Source organism: Gymnoscopelus braueri (genome assembly GCF_963280865.1).
Source record: "Gymnoscopelus braueri genome assembly, chromosome: 22".
NCBI lineage: Eukaryota > Metazoa > Chordata > Actinopteri > Myctophiformes > Myctophidae > Gymnoscopelus > Gymnoscopelus braueri.
Window position 1 is genome coordinate 30,890,526 of NC_137624.1, and position 14,492 is coordinate 30,905,017.

Here is a 14,492-nt window from a genome sequence, read left to right on the forward strand (position 1 = left end):
TAATGGCAAATTCATTTGCAAGCAGAATGTAGAAGTTTCCCTCTGCTGGTATTAGATTTGAGCTATAACCATTATTTTATACTTTGGGTGTCCTCAGAGTTCCAGAGTTAACGTGTTGTGAGCTTGTAGATTACCGTCTATTTCCGGCTATAGTTTGGTGTAGAGGGAAAAACAAGAGAAAAACGGGATCCAGGAATCCAGGATCCAGTAACTCGATGGTTAAAAGGAGGAAACTCCTTTATTAAAACGATCGAGGCAAATGTCAACCTGTTTTGACCTCAAGCGGTCGCCCCGATGAAGACATGTTGCCGTTTGCCCTATTTCAATTAAGGCTGTTGCCTCCTTTTTACCAGCAATGTGGTTGAGGCCCTGATACAAGGAATGTTCGGCTGTTTCAGTACCCCCTCTGAGCTCCACTCAGACCGAGGTCAGAACTTTTGAGTCCCAGGTGCTTACAGAAATGTGTAGCCAAGCTCAACTTCCATAGAATAAGACACGGTAAGTTTGGGGTCATTTGGTTGAACGGTTCTTGAGATGTGCAAAGGACAGACAGACATACACATTCGATTTAAAGATGAGTGACTTGATCTGCATCTGCTTGTTTCAGGTGTGCAAATTATCTTGTGCTTTACAATCTAAGAAGAAACTGAAACCATTTATTTAAAACATCTAATCATCAACATCATAGTGCTCAGATCTATTATCTTGATCTAAAGGTTGTGAATTCAATAGACCTCAGTTGTGGTCCTAACCTAAGAGGTTCCCTTCCCGCCATTAAGGGTGGTTTGTGATGATTCAGTGGAATTACTCGGAAAACAAGATGACACCAGCCAGGCAGTATCACATGACAGGTTCTGACGTTTATTAAACACATACAGAACATGTACATTTGCAGTCAGAGGTGGCTGGAAGATGTGACTCATAATGACTGATTGTGATAGACAATGAGATGACAGACTTTATGCTGGGCAGAGTCCTAAAGGGAAAATAAAATACACACAGTATGTACTGTGCATTATCTATGTGTTATGAGTTGTACTCATACAACAGTGACATCCTGTGTGTTTGGGCCTGCAGTATCTTGCATGCTTGCATAGAATTACTGATGGCAGCTCAGTACAGATACTGGCGGGCAACTAAAGTTTCTTCTTGAGTTGCCTTGAAAACTAGTCTTTGGAACTACTGTTTTGAAGTCAACTCTGAGTAACAGACACTTAAATTAACACTGAGGATTGTTCAGTGTAGATTGGGGTCCCCCACTAGAAATAAAAATCATACAAATGGGGTTCTGTGGCCTAATGCATTTCAAACTGGGGGTCCTTGCAATTAAAAAGGTTGAGAATCACTGCTGTAAGTAATAAACACCAGAAGGGTTAATCCGATTGGTTTCCAGTGGCAACGTGCATTCCACAGGACCAGGCGGAGGGAGTAGAAACATGGCAAGAAGACGTCAGGCTGAAGAATGCAGAGGGAAGCTTGAGCAAGGAGGAGGATCATGTGTTCCCTTTGAGTTCCGTCTTATTATTACATTATTACCCGACTGACCACGATGAACAACAGCAGTGGATCTGTATCAGTAGGGAATGGATCCCTAGTGGACCTCGGGGGAGACGAAGGTCTCCAGAAGGCTCTGAGCGTGGTCCTGACCCTCATGCTGGCCATGGTTGTCTTCTCCCTGGGCTGCACTGTGGAGGTGTCCAAGCTCTGCTTTCACTTGCGCCAGCCATGGGGAATCCTGGTGGGCCTGGTGTGCCAGTTTGGTCTGATGCCCTTGACGGCATATCTGCTAGCCACTGGCTTCAGCGTGCAGCCTGTCCAGGCAGTGGCCATTATCATCATGGGCAGCTGTCCAGGAGGGGTCATCTCAAACATCATCACGTACTGGATGGATGGAGACATGGACCTCAGGTACAGAGGGAACGGCAATGTAGTTGCAAGATGTCTTGTTTTGCTGTGTCAGAATAGGGCTGGGTGTCGATATTATATGGATATTGTGATATGAGACTAGATATTGTCTGGGATTTGGAACATTGTGATATTGTGATATGGCATAATGTGTCTTTTCCTGTTTTTTCATATTTTTCTTTGCTTTTCCTGGCTTTAATCATTTTCCTTCCATAAGTCCTATTTTATACTTTTCAAAAGTTGTTGATTTTCAAAAATGGCACAAATAGATCTACAAGCTCACAACTCATTGTGAGCTTGTGGATCTGCTATTTTTGAAAAATGTCGAATTCAAAAAATATATAAATATGTTTTTCATCACAATATCAATATTGAGGTATTAGGTAAAAACTCATTGTAATATTTAACATTTTCCCATATCGTCCAGCCCTATGTCAGAAACTAGAATCTGTTTAATGTGACACATCTTTACACAGGTCCTGAGGGTCAGCGATAACATGAGTCTTTAGTACTCTATAATGTTCTCTTACCATGTACTAACCTAATGGTCCATAATGGATGTACTGTAATAGAATGAGCAGAGGTGGAACCAGGTGTAATTCAAAAGCATCTATGCCTGTTTAATCCATTAAGACTGGGAAAGCATCTGTGTCATTTTAGATTTTCTTTGGCTGTTTTTGAAAAATCTTGACAATTTGTGCAAATCTTTGAATATATATATTTATTTATTTTAATTAATATTTTTAACTCCAATATTTGCTTCTGGGGGTCCCTGGAACAAACTATTTTAAGGTGGGGGTCCGTGGCCAAATACATATCATTTTGGGGGTCCTTGACATGGAAACAGTTGGAGCATCACTGATATAGCAACCAAACAATTGGCCTCAGACCCCCATCTCAAAATATTTAGTTTCAGGGACCCCCCAGAAGCAAAGATTTGAGTTTAAATGTTTTCTTTAAAAGAATATATATTCAAATATTTGGGGGGGAAAAAAATCAAGATTATTCAAAAATAGCAGATCTACAAGCACTGCCGCGCTATGAGCTTGTATATCTGCTATTTTCGAATGGCCAAAGAAATCTAAAAGGACACAGATGCGTTCGCGGATAGAATGGTTTAATTCAGATATGTGAAGGCAGATCATGTAAGCTCAGTGGGTAACAAATGGATGCAGTCTGTATTTCTCAGGAAATGTGTCCTTTCCTAGCACTATAGGCACCTGTGTTGTTATTGACGTCTTATTCTTCTCTTGCTGTAGTATCACCATGACAAGCTGTTCCACGGTGCTCGGTCTGGGCATGATGCCACTCTGTCTCTATGTTTACACTCATGTCTGGGTGGAGGCAGGACAAATTACAATTCCATATTTGAACATGGGTAGGAAATATGTTCTTTATTCTCCATACTTTTAGTCTAGCCTTCTGGAGTGTCTGTGGTCTCATGGAAGATGTTAACAATGTGACATTCTGTTCTTGTGTCATCCTGTATGTTTTGGTCCTGCAGTATCTTTGATAAAGTAAAGCACAATGCATCACAAGCATATACATCTAATTATTGGAAAAACGTGGCTGTTGTCAGCAGTCAAACAATTAATTAATTAATTAATTTTCAATTAATTAACATGAATAAATTCTACATGGGTTGAGTAGTGACAAGCATGGATCAATATTACTATGTCAAAGGTTTGTGCATCCCTGCATCAACCTATGAACAGCACTGCTGCTAACTGGGCCATCAGAATTATACATTGGAAAGCAATTGTAAGCTGTGATCACTTACTTCTATACTTTTTATCTGCCCTAAATACAAAAAGTTAAAAAACAATTCCCTCCAAAACCATGCCTTGGAACAAACTAACTGTAAATGTGTGTGTGTGTGTGTGTGTGTGTGTGTGTGTGTGTGTATATGTATATGTATATGATATACTTAATACTTGATAACAGCAACTAACTAACTTCTGAAGCTAATTGTGTGAAAATATGGAGTGAAGTATCCTTAAATGTTATCATTTCCGTTTACAGTTCTTGTAAATATATTTTATTGTTGCATTTATCATAGGCATCACTCTTATCACCCTGGTTGCACCTGTGGCCTGTGGTGTTTTTGTCAACTACAAGTGGCCTGAAACAGCAAAAACTATATTGAAGGTATTTTCCATGCCATTCAATCCATACTGCTTTTACCAATTTACTGTATATAACAGTTTTTGTATTTCTCATTGTAATTTGACTGGAGATGAAGGTGGTTTCTGTAATCCTTATTTTTCCCCGAACGTCCCTGCTTTCAGGTGGGGTCTGTGGTTGGAGGTCTTCTGCTGCTGGTGGTGGGTATCGCCAGTGCTCTGCTATATAAAGGTTCCTGGCATGCAGATGCCTCACTCCTCATCATCGGCGCCGTCTTCCCTCTCATTGGCTACAGCGCTGGCTTCATCATCGCCGTCATTCTCAGGCAGCCGTGGCATAGGTGAGAAGGGACAGGTGGTGTACCTGGACAGCCTTATGCAGTGGTTCTCAAACGTTTTCATGTCAAGGACCCGCAAAATTGTATTTAAAGTATTTGGCCACGGACCCCCATCTCAAAATATTTTGTTCCAGGGACCCCCAGAAGCAAAGATTTGAGTTACAAATGTTGGCTTTAAAAAAATATATATATTCAAAGATTTGCGCACATTTTTATGATTTTTCAAAAATAGCAGATCTACAAGCTCAATGCGTGGCACTCGGTGCATCACTGTTTGTCTAATTGCCCTAATTGAGTTATACATCAGGAGAGTTATCCGAAAAATACATCAGTCAGAGAAGAGTAGAGGAGAGCTCAACCCCCCCTTATCTTAGGCCCTTGGCCCGACATTAAGTACAAAGTGGGCTTATTAAAGTGAATCTCTTCTAGTGAAAGCATTTCCTCACATATTTAGGAAACCACAGGTCAGTTTACCCTAAGCATTTTCACAACATCATTATTATGAAACATTTTTTTCCCCATGTCACTATTTAGGACGGCACTGGAGTACAGTTTCAGACCTTGTAGAAAAATCTTAATGGCAACTTTATTGCTACTTTGACGTAAGACCGTGTCACTCGCTAAGAATAATGCTTATCTTCAGCAAGTGACAACGAAGTATAGATTAGGCTATATCGTCTATCTTTAAATAAAAATTCACACTGATGTTTACAGATGTCGGACCATTGCCATGGAGACAGGAGCCCAGAATGTTCAGATCTGTTCCACAGTGCTGCAGCTGTCCTTCCCTCCAGAGCAGCTGGTTCTAATGTTCACCTTTCCCCTCATATATGGGACCTTCCAACTGCTGAATGGCCTGCTGCTGGTCACAGGTGACACTACAAGAAAACACATGAACAAAAACAAAAGTTGTTAATCACATATTAGAGTAAGAAATAACTGAAACCACTTGATCCTTAGCATCCCTATTCGGGGATGAACATTTGCCAAAATAGCAGATCTACAAGCTCACAAGTATTTGGTGTAGAGGGGGGAAAAAGAGCGCACCAAGTGCAATCCTACGATAGCGTAAATTGCCTGGTTGTATGTCTTGTCTTGTTTATTCAATCTCTACCTATCTGATAATAAGTAGCATTTCTATTTGTGATTCAACCCATGGCCAGTTGATCACCCTGTGTAGCTTGGTGGTTCCTTTCCATTTAAACCGTACAGTATATCTCTAACAATCAGCTGACATTGTGGGTTTGTGTTTGTTTTTATTCCAGTGTATCAGATTTACAAACGGACATGCCTGAGGAGATCACCTGATGTCTCTGGACAGGAACTACACAATATGTCCAGAGTGGACGGTGTAGGTGAAACCAACATGGCTTTTGAAAACGATCATCAGCCTGTTTCCACTTCAACACCAAACAAGCTACCCACATCCACACCCACATCAAAGTCAAGCTCATAGCAAAAGATCAGTACATTTTCTCAAGTACTGTACTTAGGTACAATTTTGAGGTATTTTTTACTTTCTTCAGTATTTCCAATTTTCTATACTTTTACTTCTACTCCACTACATCTCAGAGGCAAATATTGTATTTTTTACTCCACTACAATTATTTGACATCTTTAGTTACTTTGCAGATTTAGATTATTATCACAAAACATACATTAACCACATCAGCCCTATATATATTGGCCATTTGAAAATAGCTCACATTGCGTCGCGATGTGATGCATTGTAAGCTTGTAGATCTGATATTTTCAAAATATTTTTTATACATTTTGAACTTGTGAAATGGGACATTCTGCACAATGAGTACTTTTACTTTTGGTACTTTAAGAATATTTAGATGCCAATACTTTTGTACTTTTACTCAAGTACATTTTGTACTTTTTGTATTTTACCCAGTACTGTTTGTTTTAATAAAAGTGTCAACTTCCTATTGATTTTACTATTTAAAGATCCGGATCCGCGGATTCCAATCCGGGTTTTCTTCCTAATAAATATAGCAACAATAACATTTTTATGAAAAAAAAAACAGTACTGGGTTTAGTGATGTTCTATATTGTCTGAATCAACTTTGTTTGCGAAAATAGTGTCTTTGAGAGCTGTTTTACCATACAATATAAGTCAATGAGGAGCATATTTTGGATTAAAATTTCTAATCAATGGAGCAATTCTTTTTTATTTCTTGTCCTCCTTTGGAGTTACATCATGGCAAGGTAACTTACACAACCCAAACCTCTACCCAAGACCTAAATGGTCTCTGTTGCCAGCCCAACAAAAAAAACTCATCTTGTTAAAGCCCAACCTGCCTTTATACCACGTGGATCCTACCAAGACAAATGACCTGTAATTGGTAATACATTTACTCAAACAAAGCTACGTTATGGTTCATGAGTTACTTACACCATTATACAAACCATTATACAAAGACATTTCCGACAATTCAAATACATTTCCCAGGTGCCCATTAATTCAGAGTACTCTTAAACATGGACAAAACACCCCTCCTCTACAATACCTTACATGGTACCTCCCAATCCAATCTGGGAACCCAGAACCAAATGAGAAGGAAAAACAGCGCCCTCTGCTGTTTGTACTAGAGCAGAATCTGTTCTTGAGAGATTACTCCCAATCTAACAGGATTGCCAGTACTGCAGAGGAGAGACAGGTGACAAACAATCATCAACTCACTTACAGTTTCACTTAAATAGAAAAGCTTGAATTGAATAGTCCTTGTGATCTTTACCAATACACAGATGTCCAGATAATATTATGGAAACATGCAATGCCGATTTGGAAGTAACTGTTTGGTAGCATCAGTGATGCTACCAAACAGTTACTTCCAAATCGGCTGATGATGTTGTGCAGCTGTGTGGTGTGGTGTAGTGTGGTGTGGTGTGTGTGGTGTGTGTTGTGTGTGTGTGTGTGTGTGTGTGTGTGTGTGTGTGTGTGTGTGTGTGTGTGTGTGTGTGTGTGTGTGTGTGTGTGTGTGTGTGTGTGTGTGTGTGTGTGTGTGTGTGTGTGTGTGTGGGTGGTTTACTATAATATTCAACAATATGTTAGAATCAATCATATAGTAAACTTATAACTGTTGGGCTGATTATCACAACAGCAGACATTTTGATTGCTTTCCAAAAATCTATTCACTATGATGCTTCGAAAACATCCACTACACACACTTTATTCTACAGTGTATGTACAGTTAAAAGTTTAACTGTCAGTAGGCCTATGTTGTCTAATGTGGATCATAGTCGTACATGATGTGCATAATATCTCCTGGGAAAACATTCTAAACAGTTCAAAATGCCTCTCTTACAATAGTTAACTGAGTTTATGTAACCACAGCCTGCTTGAGATAGAAAAGTAATGCAGCCTTGTAATTCTTACTGTATTTCCAACATGCACTGATGTCATAAAACATTGTGGTTAGAAGTAAGCATGTGGTTGAACTTTGCTTAAGTATTTTTTATATTTCCTTGTATTCAACTGTTTTATTTTCCCTTTTTACTAAACTTGCAGAAGGTTGCTTGCAGGACATCATCTCATGTCATGCTTTCGCATATTATGGAGTAAATGGTTGTTTTCGGTTTTGATCCCAATAAAGTTATTATTTTTTATATCCATATTTAAAGAGTCTTCATTTAAAATATGCAGCTAGATTTGTTATAAATGATTTTGTATCAAAAAAATAAAGGTGATTTTTGGACATGCCTAATTTCTAAAGGTAAATAAACGAACAAATGTGAGTCGTTTAATGAGTCAGTCTTATATTGTCTCAACATGGGTCAATTTAATGATTACATATGTATTGTTAAACTAAGGATGCTAGCAAATGGGCGGTTGATAGAGTGCAAAGATTTGTCACTAAACTCCACATACGATGGAGTTGAATGGCAAACCCTCCACTGAGCCAGTCCTCTGATCACATAAAGGACATTACAATGAACCAGGTCATACCTTTGTTTTGATCATATATAAGCAAGGGCATTGCATACATTTACTACAACAGGGCTAAGACGAGTAGAGGAGGACGACAAGATGAATCGAGGATACATCCTTTATGTAGCTCTTCTGCTGACGGTGTCCTCAGCCCGAGCTAACCTCAACGACTGTAAGTATTATCTACCTCTCTCTCTCTGTGTACTTGTCTCTCCAGTTGTCTATTTCCATTTTTTTTTGTTTATATCTGCTGAAATGTGAATGTCTTTCCTAATGTAAGACTGTGTTGATTATTTAATATAACTAGTCCATACCCGGTGAAGTGAGCAGGCGAAAGTAGTTGCAAACGTGGGGTTATTGCGTGTCCCGTTGCACATACCGTATCCTGGAACCACAGTTCAATGAAGAAGAAAACACTCATAAAATCAGGCTTCCTAAAAAGGCAATCTATGCAGTCTTGCAAGTGACATTTGTGAGAATGAAATGATAGACTAAACGTGTATACTGTAACCAACATTCTCAACATTTCTTATGCCTATCTAATTACTACAGGACAGAGCTTGAGAGCCAGGGTCCATTTGGTCCCTAACTGTCAATCATTTACTTGTAGCTGGGGACCCCATGGAACCCCCTCAAGGACTTCTGGGGGACCCCAAACCCCACATTGAGAACCTGTGGTCTCCCCTGTGTTCTGTGTTCCAGGGTTGATCAGTGATAGAAGGTGGCAACCCGGTTCATCCAACATCTATCTGGCCCAGACAAACACCTCCCAGGCCCAGACAAACACCTCCCAGGCCCAGACAAACACCTCCCAGTCAGCGTATCTTAATGTGGGTTTCCTCTGCATGGGTCTGTCGGTCATTGGCTTCGGAACCACCCTGGTGCCGGTCAAAGGTGTAGACGCCGGAGATGGTGACTGCCTCATACTACATATTATATCTCTGCTGTCGGGCAGAAACCGGCTAACTCCAAAATGTTCATTTTTCAGGAAATGAAAAAAACAAACAAAAAGTGTAGTTAGGAGGTTTTGTTCATCATTGATAAGATTAGCTGAATGGACCGCCAAGCTCACAATGAGGTTGGAGGTCAAAAGGGGGTGGAGCCTGGAGTCAGCAACTTAGCAAGACAAGCTAACTCCATCCCCCCTTTGGTGGGGTTAGCTGGTTTAGCAGAAGGTTTGAGGATCCAATGGAGTTAGCTGGTTTTGTCAGAAGCACTTTTTAATACTTTTCATTGTTTAATATTTGTTTAACCAACACACAGATGTAAAGGGTGTTCAATAGCACTAATTTATGGGGGAAAGTTAGCTGGTTAGCTGGTTTTAGCCAGACAGCAACACATTCTCAATTAAATGATAAAAATCAACAACCATAATTATAACTTCACTTTACTATACCAAAGCAAATCAGCATGTTGTCATTTATATCAATTCCCATTGATTCCTTTCTGCCCTGACAGGTTTGTTCTTCCAGTTTGTGTTTTGCAACACCTTGGCTCTGGAATCTCTCCTGGTGTATGTCATCAGGGGCTGCCCTGACATCTGGGCCTTGAGCATGACCGGAGGTTGCCTCTTTGCCTTAGGTAGGTAATAAGTCTGACTGAATGTCAATCATGTGTAAAAACATTATGTGTTTGTGTGTGTTTGTCCTAAAAACATTATGTGTTTGTGTGTGTTTGTCCTCTGGTGGGTCTTTTTCCTTATTGTCTCCGCCAGGCCGAAAGGCATGGCGAGAGAGTATGTTTTGCCCCCTGTCCGTCCGTCCGTGTGTCCGTCCGTCCGTGTGTCCGTCATTCTGTCATTTTGTGTACAGCTAATCTCCGGCACCGTTGGCTTGATCGCAGCGAAACTGTGCACACACACTCCCTGGATGCCAGAGCAGAACCTCTGCCCCACATTTTTCAAATTAGCCTTTTATAGCGCCACCAGGAGGCCGCTTTTTGCAAAACACATTTCTTGACAGTACTCCTACAGATTTTATCCAAACATCACGCAAATCAGTACACGGTATCTCGATAGTCATGTGATCAACACGGATCTGTCCAATTTTCCATATTTCATCCTGATTGGCTAAGGTTGGCTTCCAAAGTTTGCAGGATTGCTCCGTTTTCAACAAAATGCCTCAAATCATGAACGCAGCTTGCGATTTCCGTGAGATTTCACACGCACATTCCCACTAGGCCGAGGAAGAAATGCCACTTGAAAATGTTCAAATCAGCCTCATGGTGGCGCTATAAATGGACGATTTGTGTTTTTAACTATAACTGCACCGATCTGCATGAAACTTTGCACACACACTCCCTTGGCCAAGGAAAAACAACTGACCTGCATTTTTCACATTTGCCTTTCATAGCGCCACCAGGAGGCCGACTTATGTAAAACACATTTTTTGATATTAAGCCTTCAGAATTTATCCAAATTTCACGCACATCGGTACACTTGATCTCTATAGTCATGTGATCACGATGGATCTTTTAAAATGTTCATATTCCATCCTGATTGGCTAACATTGACATCTAAAGTTTGCAGGAGTGGCCCGTTTTGAACAAAATGCCACAAATCATGAATGCAGCGTCCGATTGTGGTGACACTTTGCACGCACATTCGCACTACATTGAAGAACAAATGCCACCCTTTTAACATTTCCCTATTATAGCGCCACCAGGAGGCCAATTTTGCAACACTTTTCTTTTTTATATTACTCCTACAAATTCAAACATCATGCAAATCGGTACACATATAGTCAAGTGATCAAGATGGTTCCATCCAATTTTTCATATTCCATCCTGATTGGCTAATTCCGAACATTGCTGCCCCACAATAACCTACCTCACCTGGCGGAGACCTGTGCTCCGAGGAGCACTTTTTCTAGTTGTATCTAATTTGTGCCATTATTGCTGTCTTCGTAGCTAATCTGGCCACTGTACCGGTCATAAAGACTATTGGACTTGGAATGGGCTTCCTTATTTGGAATTTGTGCTGTCTGCTCATGGCATGGGCTACTGCAAGGTACAACCATACACTTTTACTCTTAGCTTATTTACTTAATGGTCTCCATATTTTGGGTCATTATAGTTGAAAATATTGCACAACTTTTCAAAGGTTTTACAACAAATTATGATACAGTCGTTCTATATTATCATCACAAGTTTGTGTTCAGCTCTTCATTCACTCATGTCTCTATACACTTTAGATTTGGTTGGTTTGGTCTTGATAAACAAGATGTACCACATTCACTACTCAACTATATTGGAACTGCACTTGCAACAATAAGGTTATGTACTGTATCCAAACGTTTGATTCCTTTTAACAAAGTGCATTCTTATGTGAAATATACAACAAAGATATGTGATTTAAATACAATAATAAAATACAATGTTTATTATTTAAGAATGAAATAATATACATTTTCTTTCCACAAATATCATGTTTTCTCCGTCTCTTTAGTGTGTTGATCCTGTTTTTCATTAAGACGGATGAGGAAATTAGACGTGATGATGGTGATGAGAGGAAACCGCTGCTTCAAAGATGCAGCTCAGGCCAGGTCGACCAGGTCAATTACCTTCACTATTCTTTCATTTGCAGTGCAATTATCATTTATTTAACAACGTTATCTCCACAACAACAGGCCTCTTATAGCATATTGTTATAGAATTTAGAATATATATTCATGGTATGGAACAACAACCAATCGTGTAATAAACAGAGGTACCATAATAATGGTAATGGTCATATTCTGTAGTGGCTGTATTTTTCTCATGTCCATTCAGCTGGGTTCCACAGACCGTGAGTACGTTCAGTCTGTTGATACGAACAGTCACACCAGCTGGACTGACAGACTGAGTCCTGTCAACAAGAAGATCATGTAAGTCTTTTCCTGCACCCATTTATACCCCATTGTATGGCAATGTATAAACTTCCAAAGTTATTTCGGGGGCTTTTTCTGAGCCTCATAGTGGAGTGATAGAAATAATAATTAGTTATATCTATTTCATCCCACGGAGGAAATTCAGTTTTCCACTTGACCCAGCTGAGTGCTTCTCTCTGGGGAGCGTGAGAGGGGGAGCAGTTAGGGGTTAAGACTAAGTGTCTTTGCCGGGGCTCGAACCTGGGGCCTTCTGCTACCCAGGAGGGCTCTCTACCTATTCAGCTATGGCTGATAGGGAGTGACATGGAGCAAGTGGTTTGGGTATAAACTTCTGTCTTAACCTTGTTGACATGCTATGATGATGATGTTGTTGAGGTACGATGAATTAGAAAAATACCTCATCAACATCACTTGTTCTGCATTTGACCTTGACCGCTCGAACTCTACCCAAATGTGAATAATCTATTCAGGGGTAGCCTAGCCTACTGTTATTTTGACACACAGACACACACACACACACACACACACACACACACACACACACAGGCTTGATTGCAAATCACACAGTACATGCATATCCTGTTCCAGCGTTGGGACAAACTGGCATATATTTCAATGCTTTGATTTATTTGTTTGTTTGAAAGCTTTGTCTTTCATTGACTTCTGTGTATAACACCTTTTTTTTTCCCTCAAAGAGGCTGCTCGCTTGCAACTGTGGCTGGGCTATTCAATGGAACTGCTTATACCCCAATAATATACATTAAAAACAACTTTCCTGAAGCTAGCCAGTTAGGTAAGACCAAATTACTGATGTGGAGGTTAATAAGTGTTTTTAAAGACTTGACACATGTCAAATCTGTAAGATATATCAAATATTAAGATGAGAAAATAATAAATATACATGGTTGACATTGCTATGATGGTTTCTGTATCTTCTTTAGATCTGGACTACCTTTTCCCTTACAATACCGGAGTCAGTGCTCTGGCATCCGTAGCATTTATTGGATATTGTTTTGTGATGAAAAATGCCCCTGTTTTACCATCCAAGTGTATATTGCCAGGTAAGTAGTTCATCTTGGTTCACTAATTCAGGTGATGCTCTTAAATTAAACATATTGGTATGTTGGTACGACAAATAGTGAAAATAGCAGATCTTCAAGCTCACAACACTTCACGATGGGGACGATGTGAGCTTGTAGATCTGCTGTTTTTGAAACAATTTTTTGAAAATGGTGACGGTCACTAATAATGACATGCCAGAAATATGTATACCAGGTTGAAAGTGGTTAAGCATAAATTATACATTATACTGTTGCATAACAGTGTCGGTTGCTGAAAATAATACTTTTTTTCAATCAGGAAATGGGACGCATTGCATTATTTTTTACTGTGCAAAGTATGCTATTCGGTTTTAGAAGCCATCTCTTACAATGATCCCCAAACTATAGGCCATAGCATAGCACAATGTGTCCTCTCTGTATTTTCAGCAATCTGTGCAGCATCTATGCAGTTTGCCTCTCAGTGTGCATTTTTCACAGCCTGCCAACGCCTTGGGACAGTCATCACATATTCCATTGGAAACACAGTAAGTTCTGACTATAGAGAGACACCAATTCATGATATTTGCTTCTCTTAAAGCTGCAATCCATAACCATGATATCCTACCAGGATTTCAAACACGGATCCCCCGCCCAAGTGCTGACATTTCTACTGTTGGGCGACAGATTGTTTGAGCAGAGGATGAATTGCGCTTTAACCCTCATGCAATACTTATTTTTGTTACGCTACATTTTTCAGTAGAAGAGCAGGTAGACTAACCTGACTCCGCCAGATGGAAGAAGCTTGCGTCACATTTGTTTCACAGGGAGGCTGTATTGTGTAGTCAATACCGCCCCCATCTGGCGGAGTCAGGTTACAGGTAGACCTGTTCAAACTGAAATTAATATCAAACTTCTGTTTTTGTAGTAAAAAAAAATATATATATATATATATATATATAAAACAATTGCCTCCGTACACCACTCTGACCAAATGCCTACTTCCACAGGGCCCTGCATTAATTTCTCTTATTTGGAGTATATTCTACTTCAAAGAAATAAGGGTAAGTTCTAATGAATGAAATCACAGGTTAACCTCTTCCATGACATTAGGCAAAACCTTTCGAAACATTAAAAAAATTGCAGATCTATAGGCTCACTCACAGCATGCGAGTCAACTTAGCTAGTTACACTATTTTTTGAAAACCTCAACTCTTTCATGGTCCTCCTCCTGACACTCTTTTTGTGTGCATGTATTTTTGCGTACTTATTTGCCTTAGCCTAGG

At 39.9% G+C, this 14,492-nt stretch overlaps 1 protein-coding gene across 1 annotated transcript; it reads left to right on the forward strand.

The window, feature by feature from the left end:
* Window positions 1-1,633: 1,633 nt before the first annotated feature.
* On the forward strand, window positions 1,634-6,025 carry LOC308078461 (sodium-dependent organic anion transporter-like). Its single transcript, XM_080419633.1, has 6 exons — window positions 1,634-1,908; window positions 3,165-3,283; window positions 3,965-4,053; window positions 4,194-4,369; window positions 5,081-5,238; window positions 5,632-6,025. The coding sequence occupies exons 1-6, from the start codon at window positions 1,652-1,654 to the stop codon at window positions 5,820-5,822; spliced, it is 990 nt and encodes a 329-aa protein (XP_080275759.1). The 5' UTR covers window positions 1,634-1,651; the 3' UTR covers window positions 5,823-6,025.
* Window positions 6,026-14,492: the final 8,467 nt, after the last annotated feature.